At 41.8% G+C, this 15,370-nt stretch overlaps 1 protein-coding gene across 1 annotated transcript in view; it reads right to left on the reverse strand.

Annotated features, from left to right (window-relative positions):
* Positions 1-7,130, reverse strand: part of SOHLH2 (spermatogenesis and oogenesis specific basic helix-loop-helix 2) — a 52,223-nt gene extending 45,093 nt beyond the window's left edge. The window contains exon 1 of the mRNA XM_070520529.1: positions 6,978-7,130. Coding sequence (XP_070376630.1) covers positions 6,978-7,025 — 48 coding nt within the window. The 5' untranslated portion in view covers positions 7,026-7,130. The remainder of the gene's footprint in view (positions 1-6,977) is intronic.
* Positions 7,131-15,370: the final 8,240 nt, after the last annotated feature.

Below are 15,370 nucleotides of genomic sequence, written 5' to 3' on the forward strand. Positions count from 1 at the left end.
TTTGTCTCTCCTTAGAAATCCTCTATTAGATGTTGGACATCCTAGATTGATCCTTCATGTCTCAACTTCTGAGAGACCTCCTTAACTTTATTTTTCATATCACCAGCTCAGTCTTCGGTCCTTCTAAAGATTTTTACAATTTCAGTTAACTTAATGTGAATTGCTCACTTTTTTCTTCTTTGGTAATTTTTCATAACCCATTATTTCTAGGATGTGATACCACTCTCTGAGGACAAAAATTACAATTTTAAACATTTTTTCCTATCCCCTTAATACTCTGTCTCTGGAATAGTTGTGTCTAGTGTCTGCACATCTGCAGTCTGGTTCCATTAACATCTGGCCATCCTTGGTTATCCAAACATAATGATGAATCAAGGACTCAGGTGACGTGTATAAGCAGTTTCCCCAGCAGTTGGGTGCTCTGTTTCTGCAGTGGCTGCTTGCTTTAAAGGGACAACTGACCAAGAGTTTAGTGTGAGTGGGTCGGACAGTGGAAGCAAAGGCTGGGGAGCAAAGAGGCTGGGACCATTATTTGTCAAAAAAAGGCAGGCTTTACTCTGAAAACTAAGCACTTGAGTTTATTTCCCTCCTGGGCAGAGCTGCCTTTCTTTTAATTCTTGTCAGTTAGAGAGGTCTGGAAATTATCAATACGAGGAGCCCACGTCCCCCACATAGTTCATTTTCTTTGGAAAGAGCAGTTACTTCTCTTTTACACTTTCTGTTTTTTTTACTCTTTCTTTTACACGGGTTAAAAGTACCATAGCTCCAGCTGTGGTAGGAATGAGCTGGGAGAGTCCAAGGCTAAAGAATACAGGGGCCCACCTGGCTGCGGCGTTCTGCATACAGCCAGCTCTTCACCAGCTGAGCACCCTCTGGCTCACTTGCATCTTTGTTTCTGTTACCCTTCGGCCTGGACTATCACTAGAATTGTTTTACCTTTGCATTTCTTCTCTTCTCCATATCTTCTAACCTGTGGATTTCTGCTTTTGTGTTAGTGGCAATTTGATCCCACTTGCTTTCTAAATTTCAAGTCTTCCTGTGTTTTGGGTTTTTTTTTAATGTTCAGAGAGCAGCTGCTTTGTTCAGACCAAGAGTCCATTAAGGACTATGCATTATATTTGTTGTTATGTCCCCTTGGACTTTTAATTTGGAATCCACCCCACCACTATTCCCCATGATATTTACTTTAAGTACTGAAGGTATCAGCACATTTTTAAGTATTTCCTGCTTTGGAGGTTGGGGAGGGTGAGGAAGCTGATATTTGTGCTCAATTCACCATCATGAGCCAATCTCACTCATCTGCCAACCCCTATTTTAAATAGGATAAAAATCCAAACGCCTTTCACAGCCTAATATCAACCCACATCACCAGCCTTATTTCCCTCCACTTCCCTCAAATATCTTGTGTTCTAAGACAGCAGAATACTTTCACATGAGCTATGAAATTTGGAATTTCTACAGTTGAGAGTATCAGCACCCTTCAAGAGTATTTCCTTTTCATTTTATAAACATTCCTCATTTTCAACAGCCACCATGACACTTTTGAGTGCAGACTGTTTGTGACTCTCCACCAGAGCACAGGATTTCTTCCACACCAGTATCTTCATTTGTGAACCAAATGCCAAACATTGAAACAGTCATTAACAAGTTGTCATAAAAGGAGTGATTATAGTTTTTTGAATTAACCTGATTTATTGAAGCAACCTATGAATGTCCCAAAATAACCCATCTGCTAAAGTAACCATATTTACCTTCCAAGCTGAGACACTTTTGAGAATGAAAGGGGGTGTTATTGATAATTACACAAAAATAACATGTATAAACCCAGAGTGTTCTGGGCCATGAATAACTTGTAAAACTTTCTATTAGATTTCTTTAGGTAATATGGACATTTTAACTATGTTTATTCTTCCAATCCATGAGCATGGAATATCTTTCCATTTCTTTATGTCTTCAATTTATTTCAATAATGTCTTATCGTTTTCAGGATAGAGGTCTTTCACCTCCTTGGTTAAATTTATTCCTAGTTATTTTGTTCTTTTTGTTGCAATTATAAATGGGATTGTATTCTTGACTTCTCTTTCTGCTAGTTCATCATTAGTGTATAGAAATGCAACTGATTTTTATATGTTGAATTTGTACCCTACAACTTTGCTGTAGTTTTTGATTATTTCTAATAGTTTTTGGTGGATTCTTTAGAGTATTCCATATATAGAATCATGTAATCCACAAACTGTGAGTTTTACTTTTCTTCCTTACCAATTTTATTTCTTTTTCTTGCCTAATTGCTCTGGCCAAAACTTCTAGTACTATGTTGAATAAGAGTGGTGAGAGTGGGCACCTTGTTCCTTTTTTCAGATTCAGTGCAATCCCAATCAGAATTCCAATGACAATCTTCTTCATGGAAATAGAACAAGGAATCCTAAAATTTATATGTAACAACAAAAGACCCTCAATAGCCAAAGCAATCCTGAGAAAAAAGAACAAAGCTGGAGGTATCACAATCCCTGACTTCAAAATATACTACAAAGCTATTGGAATCAAAACAGCATGGTACTGGCACAAAAACAGACACACAGATCAATGGCACAGAATTGAAAGCCCAGAAACAAAACCACACATCTATGGACACCTGATCTTCAACAAAGGAGCCAAGAACATACAACGAAGAAAGGAAAGTCTCTTCAACAAATGGTGTTGGGAAAACTGGATAGCCACGTGCAAAAGAATGAAAGTAGAACATTAGCTTACACCATACACAAAAATTAACTTTAAATGGATTAAAGACTTGAATGTAAGACCTGAAAACATAAAACTCCTAGAAGAAACTATAGGCATCAGTCTTAGCCATATCTTTTCAAATACCATGTCTACTCAGGCAAGGAAAACAAAAGAAAGAATAAACAAATGGGACTACATCAGACTAAAAACCTTCTGCAAGGTAAAGCAAACCACAAACAAAACGAAAAGACAATCCACCAACCGAGAGAAAATATTTGCAAATCACATATCCAACAAAGCGTTAATTTCCAAAATACATAAAGAACTCATACAACTCAACAACAAAGAAACAAAGATCCAATCAAAAAATGGCCAGAGGACATGAACAGACATTTTTCCAAAGAAGATATACAGATGGTCAACAGGCACATGAAAAGATGTTCAACATCACTATTAGGGAAATACAAATCAAAACTACAATGAGATATCACCTCACACCTGTCAGAATGGCTAGAATTAACAAGAAATAACAAATGTTAGAGAGAATGTAGAGAAAAGGGAACTCATACACTGCTGGTGGGAATGCAAACTGGTTCAGCCACTCTGGAGAACAGTGTGGAGATTTCTCAAAAAATTAAAAATAGAAATACCATACAATCCAGCTAGCTACTATTGGATATTTATCCAAAGAACGTGAAATGAACAATTCAAAGAGATTTATGCATCCCTGTGTTCATCACAGCACTGTTCACTATAGCCAAGACGTGGAAGCAACTCAAGTACCCATCAATGGATGAATGGGTAAAGAAGATGTGTACACACACACACACACACACACACACAATAGGATACTACTTAGCCATAAAAAAGACAAAATCAAAAAAAAAAAATAATGGTGCCGGCCCTGTGGCCGAGTGGTTAAATTTGTGCACTCCGCTTCTGCGACCCAGGGTTTCACTGGTTTGGATCCTGGGCACGGACATGGCACTGCTCATCAGGCCACACTGAGGCGGCATCCCATATAAAACAGAGGAAGACTGGCACAGATGTTAGCTCAGTGACAATCTTCCTCAAGCAAAAAGAAGAAGGTTGGCAACAGATGTTAGCTCAAGGCCAATCTTCCTGACCAAAAAAAACCCCAAAAAACAACTTTCTATTAGAAAGGTTTATTTTCTTTTTCCGTTAAAACATCCATAAGATGCACTTTATGCATCTCTTTAAATATGCTTGATATCTATTTATTCTCTACATGAATATTTATTGAGCCCCTACTACAGGGCAGACCCTGTACTGGGAATACAGGTGAACAGACAGACAGGTCCCTGCCCTCACAGGGCTTACACTCTAGAGGTCTTTTTTCCTGCTGATGATAAGAAAGGATGGCTTTCAATCCTTGGAACACAGGAAGAATGGTGTATGAGCCTCAGTTCTACCAAAGCTGTTACTGACTCTTGTTTAAAAGCCTGATGCAGCGGGAAGAAGGCAAAGGCTTTGGAGGCACATAGACCAGAGTCTGTCACCTAGTTCAGCCACTTTCTGGTGGCTTTGAGTAAGATACTTAAGTGATCTCCATCCAGGGGAGAACAATACTTATATCACAAGACTGTTATACTGAGAAATGTTTGTACAATGCCCTCTAGGTGGTATTTACTGCCATGTTTTCTCAAATAATACCGAACTTGAGCACAAAGAACACAGAAGACGTCAAATCAATCTGATGGGGAAGGAGGAGGTGAGAGGCAGAATGAGAGCGGAAAATGCACCCATGCCAGGCAGCAAAAACAGCCCAAAATCAAACTGCTCTCTGCATTACTTGAGCCATAGGGCTCGGAGAACACGGCCTACGGAGGAGCAAAAGTAAGTCTGGAACAGCAGATATCAGCTGCTAACTTGAACCCTTTCCTGGCTAGCCCCGGGGCTTCTGACTGCCTGAGTGTTTCCCCTCAGGCTCACTTCCCAATTTCCCCAGAACCTTTCAGCTAGTCTTGTGGAGAACAGTTGGGAGTGAGCTCTGAAGGGCAGAACACAGGTGCTGGGGAGTGGGAAGAAATCCAAGAGGAGGTGGGAAGGAGATCCAGATGGGACAAGGCGGTGCAGCAGCACTAGCTGGCGGTTCAGCGCGGGAGTCTGAAGTCTTGCAGAGTGCGTTGCAGCACGACAGGGGGCATGAAACAAAGCAGCTCTGGAAAGAACTGATTTGCTCCCCTGCCAGGTCTTCCTCCCCTGCCCTCCAAAATCAGTGCCATCACACACTCGGAACATTAATAATCAGACAAATTAGTCCACTGTCCGAGTCCACCATCCCAAGGTAACTCGAATTAACCAAACAGCTTCTCATCAACTTAAATCTGAATATTTATTCAGTTAAAAATATCTTGTTGATGGCGTAACAGGAACATAGGTGATGAGAAGGATCCACTGAATAATACAAGGAAAAGGAATAGAACTTCCTAGCACATTCTGCTCTGGAAAACTGCCTTTCAGTACATCTGATTTTCACCTATAAGCGCCACAACTGGAACTGATTCCAACTTCATTTGGCAGAAAATTTTTCTCTATTTGAATCGCTTACTGCACCTTTCTTATTTTTTTTTAAACAAAACCAGTCCATATCCATTGGGAAAGACTGGAAAATTCAAAAAAGCCTAAAGAGAAAATAAAAAGCATCTGCAATTCCACCACTCAGGGATAAACACTACAAACACCTTGGTGTGGCTCTTTCAAGTGTGAGCACTTTTTACGACTTGACATCATCCCCACCAATGCTCTCTATCCACTCTGATTGCTGAGATCACAGTAACACGCAGGGCACTCCAGGCTCCACAGTTTTTAAAACACTGGATTTCCATTTGCAATCTGTGGCAGGCTAAACCCTTAATTAGTAACAGCAGGTGCCGAAGTGCTTAAAGTAAACCACGCCTACACTTTAGTGAGTTGTTATTTATGTCACTCTTATCACCGGGAGCAGCGCTGACAATCAGGACAATCAGCAGCAGCTGCAGGGGCTGACGCTCTCACGGGGCCATCGAGGGCCTCCAGTTTCCCCAGGAGTCAAGGGATTTAAACAGCTCTGTCTGGAGAAACTGAGCAAGCTGCTCTTAGGATGCAAACAAAGCGTCCGTTGCGGCTTTGGACTTTCTTAGGGGCAGGAAACCACAATTATTTACGTCCTACTAGATAATCAAATATTTTATTCCGAGTTCCATTTTGTGCAGCTTTTCCTAATCCTGCACCATAAAATACTATTTTTCCTTTGCGTTTAAGCAGGTGCCTCCATTTTGAAATAATTAAGAAAACATTAAACTGGTCCACTCCAAAGTGGTAACAATTCCATTTCAGAAAACCCGTCCTTAAGAAGTGAGGAGATTTAAGTATGCAGAACCTTCTAAAGGGCAATAAAGCTTCACGCAGCCCGAAAAGTGTCCCCCTCATATTTATGAAGATGTGTGAAATACTGAATAAGAGAAAACCAACACCGGCTTGCCTTGCTTTCTGGGGTGGGTGAGGTTTTGTGTATGCTTTCTTCCTACTAGGCCAGTAATCGTCTTTCATTTTTATCTAAAACAGTCACAAAAGTGATCTTGTATTTCTGCTAAGGGGAGAATAAATCAGATGCTCTCACAAGAGGCCAGTGGGCTTTCTGCGTTCCACGGAGGGGGGCAGGATGTGTGAAGCCAGCAGATGCCTCTTCCTGCCCTCGACTTTGGTTTCCAGGCACAAGTGCCTGTTTGGGTGTAAGACTGAGGAAGGGCGTAGGAGGACACTTTGGGACGCCAGGTCAGTAAACAACCTGAGCAGGGCATGCTAAGTTGTGGAGAGACAAGAAAGCTGAAAATAAACTTTCCTCTGTTCAAACTAAAACCAAAACTGTCGTCATTCACATTTTGTCTGGCCATCAGCCCCAAATACCTACGGAGTTTTGGCCCTAGGTAACTCTGCAAACGGTCTTCAGCTTGAAACATGATTTTAAGCTGGGCAAGAGTCAAGAGCTAGAGAGGGATTATCTTGGTACATCGGTTCAGTCCACTCTCCTCCTTCGGCCTCCTTTCCTGGGATGATTTAGCCAGTCCCCAACCCCAGGAGGGCAAGGCCCAATGCTCGCCCGCGCCCTGGCGGGGGCCCTGCCTGCCGCCGCCCTCCCGGGCTGTCCCCAGAATGGGAGACGCCTGCGCCCGCCGCGCTGGCTCAGGGGGCCGCCCGGGCCGCGCGCGGCTATCAGCGCAGCTGCCTCCCCTTCCTCGTCCTCCTCCCCTTACCTGGCCAGAGATTCGGCCGAGCTCACAGCCGATAATTGAGGCCGCCATGGCCCGTTGCCCACGTGCCGGGTCCTGGGGCAGCCTCCCCGCAGGAGGAGCTCGCAAAGGCGCCGCGTCCAGGCCGCCTGGCCGCGCTAATGCCTCGTGGCCCGCAGCTGCGGCCGCGCACGCCCCGGCCGCCCTTAAAGCGGCCCTGCCACCCTGGCCTGGGCGCCTGGCGGAGCAGGACAGTGGGCCCCGCAGGACCCGGGCTGCTGGGGGCGCTGCCGGGGAGGGGCTGCCCCAGGTGCGCTGGAGGTCCTTAGGGGACCCTGTCATTGGCACGCTGCCCACCCAAAGTTCCATTCCCTATTCCCTGGGCGATCGCGGGGCCCCAGGCCTAACGTAGAACGGCCCCTGTCCCGCCTGAGGTTGGTCTAAAAATCTTAAGGTTATCAGTGGAAATCTTTCAAGTTTAAATGTTAGGAATTACCAAACAGATTAATTTCTTTTTACTAGACGAATGTATGTAGAGGATAGGGAAGGAGAGTGCTGCCATGGTGCTTTCCTTCCAAACTACCGAGAAATTAAAAAGTTTAGAAGCATTTCATTTTGTCCTGTGATTGAACAAGTATTCCCATTTTCTCAACGGAGACAGTGAAGCAATGAGAAAGTCTTCTGGTCGCCGCGACTACGTAACCCGCTTCGTTCCGCCGTCTCTAGAGATTTTATTGAGACCTACTGCGTGCCAGGACCTGTATCGGATCCTTCCTCTTGCCGTCTTGACTACCGTCCTGGATTTTCTATTGCTGGAAGTTGAGGGGAGGGAGAGGGAGGTATCTGACGTTCTGTCACATTGGATTTGCCTAGACTCTTGATCTCACTTGAACATGTCATACAAAAGTGCTCTCCTTGAACCCCCAGGACCTGACCTCTGGGTAAGCCTCCTATTTCCTGAGCAGGTGGTGGTGTGTTCTGGGGGCCTGATTTAGATCATGAGAGCGTCCAAAAATATTATGGTGGTTCTCTCTGATTCTGATGGAAGAAGAGGTGCAGATAAATTTCTGATGGGATCATTCTGCATTATTTTTGGCAGTAAATGTATATATATATATGTGTGTGTGTGTGTGGTTTTTTTCTTTTGAGGAAGAATAACCCTGAGCTAACATCCGTGCCCATCTGCCTCTACTTTTTGTATGTGGGACGCCTGCCACAGCATGGCTTGCCAAGAGGTGTGTAGGTCCGCATCCTGGATTCCAACTGGCGAACCCCTGGCCACGGAAGCCACCTAAGCTAACATGTGTTGCCAATCTTCTTTTTGTTTTTCCCCTTCTTCTCCCCGAAGCCCCCCAGTACATAGTTGTATATTCTAGTTGTAGGTCCTTCTGGCTCTCTATGGGGGACACTGCCTCAGCATTGCCTGCTGAGCAGTGCTGGGTCCAGGCCCAGGATCTGAACTGGCGAAACCCCAGCTGCCAAGGCAGAATGGCAAACTTAACCACTCGGCCAAAGGGTTGGCTCCCACATGTTTTAATAGATAGGAATTTTGACGCTTGATTGCTTTTCCAATTAATCAATTGGAGTTAATTAATACTGAGAGTATCTAGATAAACGTCTGTGAGGCTGTCAGCTCAGCAAAATAGGACAAAGGGGAAGTCATACCCAGCCACAGGGTGGGGTGTGAATTGAGGCAGTTTGGAGCATTTTCCCCCATATGGTAATCAGGTTTGCATTGCTCCAGAGTTCTAGATTAGCAAGTCTGACACTAGCAGTGACAAAGACATTGTTGAAACTGATGCCGACTCATTACTTTCAAATTTGAGTGGACAGTACCCCAAAGTTTATGTGAGAGGAAATAATCATTCCTGTGTTGCAAGAAGCAAAAAAGAGAATAAATCTCTTCTGCATCAAGAATAGAAGATTCCAAACTTCATAGGAATAAAACTATTTTAATAGTTTCCAATTTCCTAAAAGAAAAAAAAAGAAAGCTTATTTTATAAATGAGCAGCCATCTACTATAAAACAATGACTCTCACTGGAGGCAATTTTGCTCCCCAAGGGACATTTGCCAATGTCCGGAGAAACTTCGGTTGTCAAAACTGGCATCTAGTGGGGAGAGGTCAGGGATGTTGCTAAACATCCTACAATGCACCGAAGAGCCCCCTACAAGAGAGAATTATCTGGCCCAAAGTGTCATTAGTGCTGGGGGTGAGAAGTTCTACTATAAAGCTTCTGAATTATAACACAGAATTTCTTTGTCACCTTTAACATTCTTTGTTTTTATTTTGTATATTTTTTTATTGAGTTCATAATAGTTTACATTGATGTGAGATTTCAGTTGTACATTATTTCTTATCTGTCTCCACATAAGTGCTCCCCTTCACCCCCTGTGCCCCCCACCCTCCTTCCCCTGGTAACCACTGAACTGTCTTCTTTGTCCATGTGTTTGTTTATATTCCACAAATGAGTGAAATCATCTGGTGTTTGTCTTTCTCAGTCTGACTTATTTCAATTAGCATAATTCCCTCCAGGTCCTTCCATGTTATTGCAAATGGGATGAATTTGTCTTTTTTAAGGCTGAGTAGTATTCCATCGTATGTATATACCACATCTTCTTTATCCAGTCATCAGTCAATGGGCACTTGGATTGTTTCCACGTCTTGGCTATTGTGAACAGTGCTGCAGTGAACATAGGGGTACATATTTACTTTGTTGATTTCAAGTTGTTTGGGTAGATACCCAGTAGTAGGATAACTGGGCCATACGGAAGTTCTATTTTCAGTTTTTTGAGCAATCTCCATATTGTTTCCCATAGTGGCTGCACCAGTCTGCATTCCCACCAGCAGTGTATGAGGGTTCCCTTCTCTCCACACCCTCTCTAACATTTGTTATTTTTAGTCTTAGTGATTATAGCCATTTTAACAGGCATAAGGTGGTATCTTAGTGTAGTTTTGATTTGCATTTCCCTGATGATTAGTGATGTTGAACATCTTTTCATGTGTTTATTGGCCATCTGTATATCTTCTTTGGAAAAATGTTCATATCCTCTGCCCATTTTTTGATCGGGTTTTCTTTATTGTTCAGTTGTGTGTGTTCCTTATATACTACAGAGATTAACCTGTTGTTAGACATATGATTTGCAAATATTTTCTCCCAATTGGTGGGTTGTCTCTTTGTTTTGATTCTAGTTTCTTTTGCCTTGTAGACGCTCTTTAGTCTGATGAACTCCCACTTGTTTATTTTTTCCTCTGTTTCCCTTGTCTGAGAAGACATGGTATTCAAAAAGATCCTTTTTAGTTGATGTCAAAGAGTGTACTACCTATATTATCTTCCAGGAGGTGAGGTTTTATAGTTTCAGGACTTATCTTCAAGTCTTTGATCCATTTTGAGTTTATTTTTGTGTATGGCGTGAGATAATAGTCTACCTTCATTCTTTTGCATGTGGCTGTCTGGTTTCCCCAACACCATTTATTGAAGTGACTATCTTTTCTCCATTGTATGTTCTTGGCACCTTTGTCGAAGATTAGCTGTCCATAGATGTGTGGTTTTATTTCTGGGCTTTCAGTTCTGTTCCATTGATCTATGTGTCTGTTTTTGTATCAGTGCCATGCTGTTTTGATTACTATGGCTTTGTAGTACATTTTGAAGTCAGGGATTGTGATACCTCCAGCTTTGTTTTTTTTTTCTCAGGATTGCCTTAGCAATTAAGGGTCTTTGGTTGCCCCATATGAATTTTAGGATTATTTGCTCGATTTCCGTGAAGCTTTTAACATTCTTGAATCATACTCGTTATATTATTGGATACAAATGTGCAGATGGATGCTCTTTGTGGTTCCCAAGAGTAAAAATATGCTACTTATGCTCTTGATGAAAAACTGAATATTATGAATTACAAAATATGACAAGAATAATTCTACATAGAGAAATATATTTTAAAACTTGCACTCAAAATTAACAATTCAAATCATCTCTTAGAAAATAGTTTTCTGGTAATTTAAAATTATTGGCATTCATTGTATATGCTTTACATTATTTTCCCCGAAAATATTGTTTTTCACAATATGCCTATATTCTGAATAGGCTTGTAAGTAATATGGTATCCATGGTCTGTTCAAATGAACTCTTATCAAGCACCTATGCATAAATGGTTTCCAAATTTTCCATCCAGCTATTTTACAGGAACTGTTATATATAAGCTATGTCCAAAATTGTTGCTTACTGACTTGTTCTTGGAATTACAGAAATTTAGAACTCAATGGGACCCTAGAGATTACCTAATTGTCTTCCCTTTCAAAGATGCTAAGGCCCAGAGAATGCTCTCATAAGGAATATAACCATGGAAGTTGAAGGTCAGAGAATTAATTAATTTCAACCATTTTTTTACTTACTATATTTTTACATTTACTAATGCACTAAACTCACTTTTTAAATACAGTAGTTTCCCCTTATCCACCGTTTCATTTTCCACAGTTTCAGGTACCTGCAGCCAACCAAGTTCCAAAAATACTAAATGGAAAATTTCAGAAATAAACAATATATGTTTTAAATTGCATGGGTTCTGAGTAGCATGATGAAATCTCCCACCATCCTGCTCCATCCCGCCCTGGGAAGTGAATCATCCCTTTGTCCAGTGTGTCCAGCTGTATACACTACCCGTCCGTTAGTCACTTAGCAGCCATCTCGGTTATCAGCTCAACTCTTGCAGTATCACGGTGCTTGTGTTCAAGTAACCCATTTTACTTAATAATGGCCTCAAAGTGAAAGAGTAGTGATGCTGGCCATTCTGATAAGCCAAGGAGAAGCTGTAAAGTGCCTCCTTTAAGTGAAAAGGTGGAAGTTCTCGACTTAATAAGGCAAGAAAAAAAATCGTATGCTGAGGTTGCTAAGATCTATGGTACGTTTTATTACAGTATAGTTATAAAAATTCTATTTTATTATTAGTTGTCGTTCATCTCTTACTGTGCCTAATTTATAAGTTAGACTTTATCATAGATATGTATGTATAGGAAAACATATAGTATATATAGGACTCAGTACTGTCTGCCATTTAAGGGATCACTCGGGGTCTTGGAATGTGTTCCTCACAGATAAGGGGGAGACTACTGTACATGCAGTTTTACACACCATGCTTGCACTATCTGTGGGATATTAAATCCAAGAGTCTACCATAACTTGACTAACCATTAAGTTCTATTATAGAATACGAACAAGGATATTTTCATAATGTTAACTGAGGAAGTTGATTTTTGCTTCCACTTTTGCCATCTTCCCCCTTCTCCTTTCAGGCAATTCACCGTAGAATAGCCAGAATGAGCTTTTAAAATACAAATCAGAATATTAACTCCTTTTCTCAAAACGATCCACTCAGAAAAAAGTCCAAATTCTTTCCCATGTCCCACAAGACTTTCTATCATCTGACTCTCCAGCCTTGTCTCTCACCATTGTTACAAGCTTTCCCAACCTCTGGTCACACTGCCTTCTTCTTGCTACAATACCAGTAAGTGCAAAGCTACACTTTGCCCTTGTTCTTCCTCCTGCTTGGAATGGTCTTCCCCATTTTCCCCCTCCCCCAGACGTCTCCATTTCATTTAGATTTCTGTTATGATGTCATCTCCTCCAACACTCCCTGTCAAATGGAATAACTTCTTTATTTTTCTTAACATCATTTTTCTAATGTTATATAACATATTTATTTGTTTTTATTTCTCTTTCTCCCCTCTCTAGAACAGAGAATTTGTCTGAACTATCTACTACCATCACCTTGGTCTAGAAAAGTGCCTGGCTCATAGCAGGCACTTAAAATATTTGAATGAATGAATGGAAAGTTATTGCAGTATTTATTGGTATATGTGAACTCAGATTTCGGTCTTTCTGGCTCCAAGGCAAGGCCTACCATCTGTCCTCTATTTCATATTTCCATTCATTTTGTAGTGGAAAGAAAAAAAGTTTGGAGGAAAGGATAAAATATTGCATGCACCAAAATGACAAGCTTGGTATCTCAAGGCTGAAACTAAAATAAATTGTATTGTTGTTGGCACAGGAAAGATAGAAAGATCCATTTCAATCATGTTCTTTCCCTATTTAAAAACGTGCAGGACTCCTCTGCTTATCAAATTAAGTTCTCATTCCTCAGTGTGACATGAGGGCCCACATTATCTTGTGCCAATCTGGCTTTCTAGATTCAGCTTTTGGCTAAGTAGAGTAGTTTCTATTTCCTGCTGGTGTCCTGGGATTCCCCTCAGCAGGCCCCAATGTAGGATGCCCACCACAGAGAGAGTAACCTCTTTCCTTGGAACTGTAGTGCTGATGGGATGAATTCCCTGAAGCCTTAAGAAGTCCTGAGCCACCTTTAAGGGATAGCATTGTTCAGTGATTTGGGAACTGCCCTGGATATTTCTTCTCATCCTCCCCAGCTGCTAACTCATTTATCCCTTGGTCTTCTTTGGTTCTGCCCTCAGCCTAAAACCTTTTCCTGTCCTGTTATCCCTGCATCAAAGAGGATAGGACGCCTCCTGCTCACATGCCTCCTTCCTGCCTCTGGCACAGATCTCCTAACCTCCAAGTTCAGTTCTGACAACTGCATTGGGTAGGGGTTAGCACACTTACCACTGAGCATTCTCATTTGTCTTGGCTTGGGGTCTCTCCCACACTACCCTCTGACTCACACTTTCCTTTTGTGGTTCATCTGGGAAGACAACAGGAAAATTCTCAAAATATTCCTCATTCCATCTCACACCTCTGCTCAGCAATTAGAACTCTATTTCAGTAGCGTGATAAGGCAGAGATTGTGTTGCTAGACTTTATATCCTAGTATCTGGTATATAGAGGGTGATCAGTAAATACAAGTTTTCCCCAATGAGTTAGGGACCATTGCCAGTAGGCAGTGACAAAGGTCTAAAAATAGGACCAACTTCTAATGATGCCCCGCAATTGATTGCACTAAGTGACAGTTTTCTCCTCATCCAATACACCAATTCACTTTCAACAGCAGGGTTTAGTTCTACTGAATTAAAATGAGGCAAATCTGTCTCATTTTAGCCACAAGTCTTTGCTAGGAAATGTGGAGCTTTATCAAGGTGACACTGTAACTATGGATGAGGAGCTGTGTCATACAAGGTCCAGAGTGAGGCTAGGCACTGCCATGTTGGTCAATTTAAAAGGCATCCTCCCAGGGTAACAACACAGCAAAACCATTAGATGCAGCTGCCCTGGAGTCACTGATTCTGGCTCTACTACCTGAGGAGACCATGGAGTTACAGTCTAACTAATTTTCCGTTAGCCACAATGACTGCCGACTTGAAGTCAGGAGGAATTTCTACATCACAAACGAGTGACACAATCTTAAAGAAGAGAAGTTTCTGGTTTGTGAAGGTGGGGGATGAGGTGAAGGAGAAAAAGTACTGTTCACACTTTCCTTGTGAATTCTTAGATGTATACTAACATGAGTTAAAGGTCAGCTGGGGGCTGGCCTGGTGGTGCAGCAGTTAAATTCACACGTTCCACTTCGGCAGCCTGGGGTTCGCCAGTTCAGATACCAGGCACAGACCTATGCACTGCTTGTCAAGCCATGCTGTGGCAGGTGTCCCACATATAAAGTAGAGGAAGAAGGACACGGCTGTTAGCTCAGGGCCAATCTTCCTCAGCAAAAAAAGAGGAGGATTGGCGGTGGATTTTAGCTCACGGCTAATCTTCCTCAAAAAAATAGAAAAAGTCAGCTGGAGTAATTTTTATTTTTTTATTACCAAAAATGGCATACATATCAAAGAATATATATTATATACATATTAGAGATGTACAATATAAAGTATATGAATGTATATGTAGCTACCACCCAGCCTAACAGCCACTACCAGTAATTTTGAAATCTCTTATGTGCCTCTTCCATCCCCCTTTCTCTCTCCCAAGATATAAAGACTATTTATTTACACTTTTTTTTACTGCTGAAACCTGAATGAACTGTGTTGTGAGAGAGAAATAAACCTTTGTTTTTAGCCTCTGGGGTCTGGAGTTGTTTCTTATGGTTATAATACAGAGGCTGATTACTCGAATTTAGGTGCTGCTTTAACAAAATACTAACACAAGTGGTGTGGCCATGACTTAGCATGTCTGCAGTGGGATGCAGGAAAACAAATACAGAAGTGGAAGCAGGGAGATCCCTGTTATGTCATAACAGACGAAGTGCTTACCAAATTTGGGTCAAGGAAAAGATGTTGAAAAAGCCCTAATAACAATGTGTGCTGGATGTTACTGGCTGCCTTTGACAAGACAGAAGAAAAAGATGAGCTTGGGAAATAATTAGCCAGTTTGCAAGGAGAAACAGAAGAGAGTCTAAGGGAGAATCTAGAAATTTGGGGCATTAAAGGGTTGAAAAGGCCAAATACTTCTAGACCTCAAAGAGTAAGAGGGCACAACCA

The sequence above is a fragment of the Equus asinus genome, chromosome 11 (genome assembly GCF_041296235.1).
Source record: "Equus asinus isolate D_3611 breed Donkey chromosome 11, EquAss-T2T_v2, whole genome shotgun sequence".
Taxonomy (NCBI): Eukaryota; Metazoa; Chordata; class Mammalia; order Perissodactyla; family Equidae; genus Equus; species Equus asinus.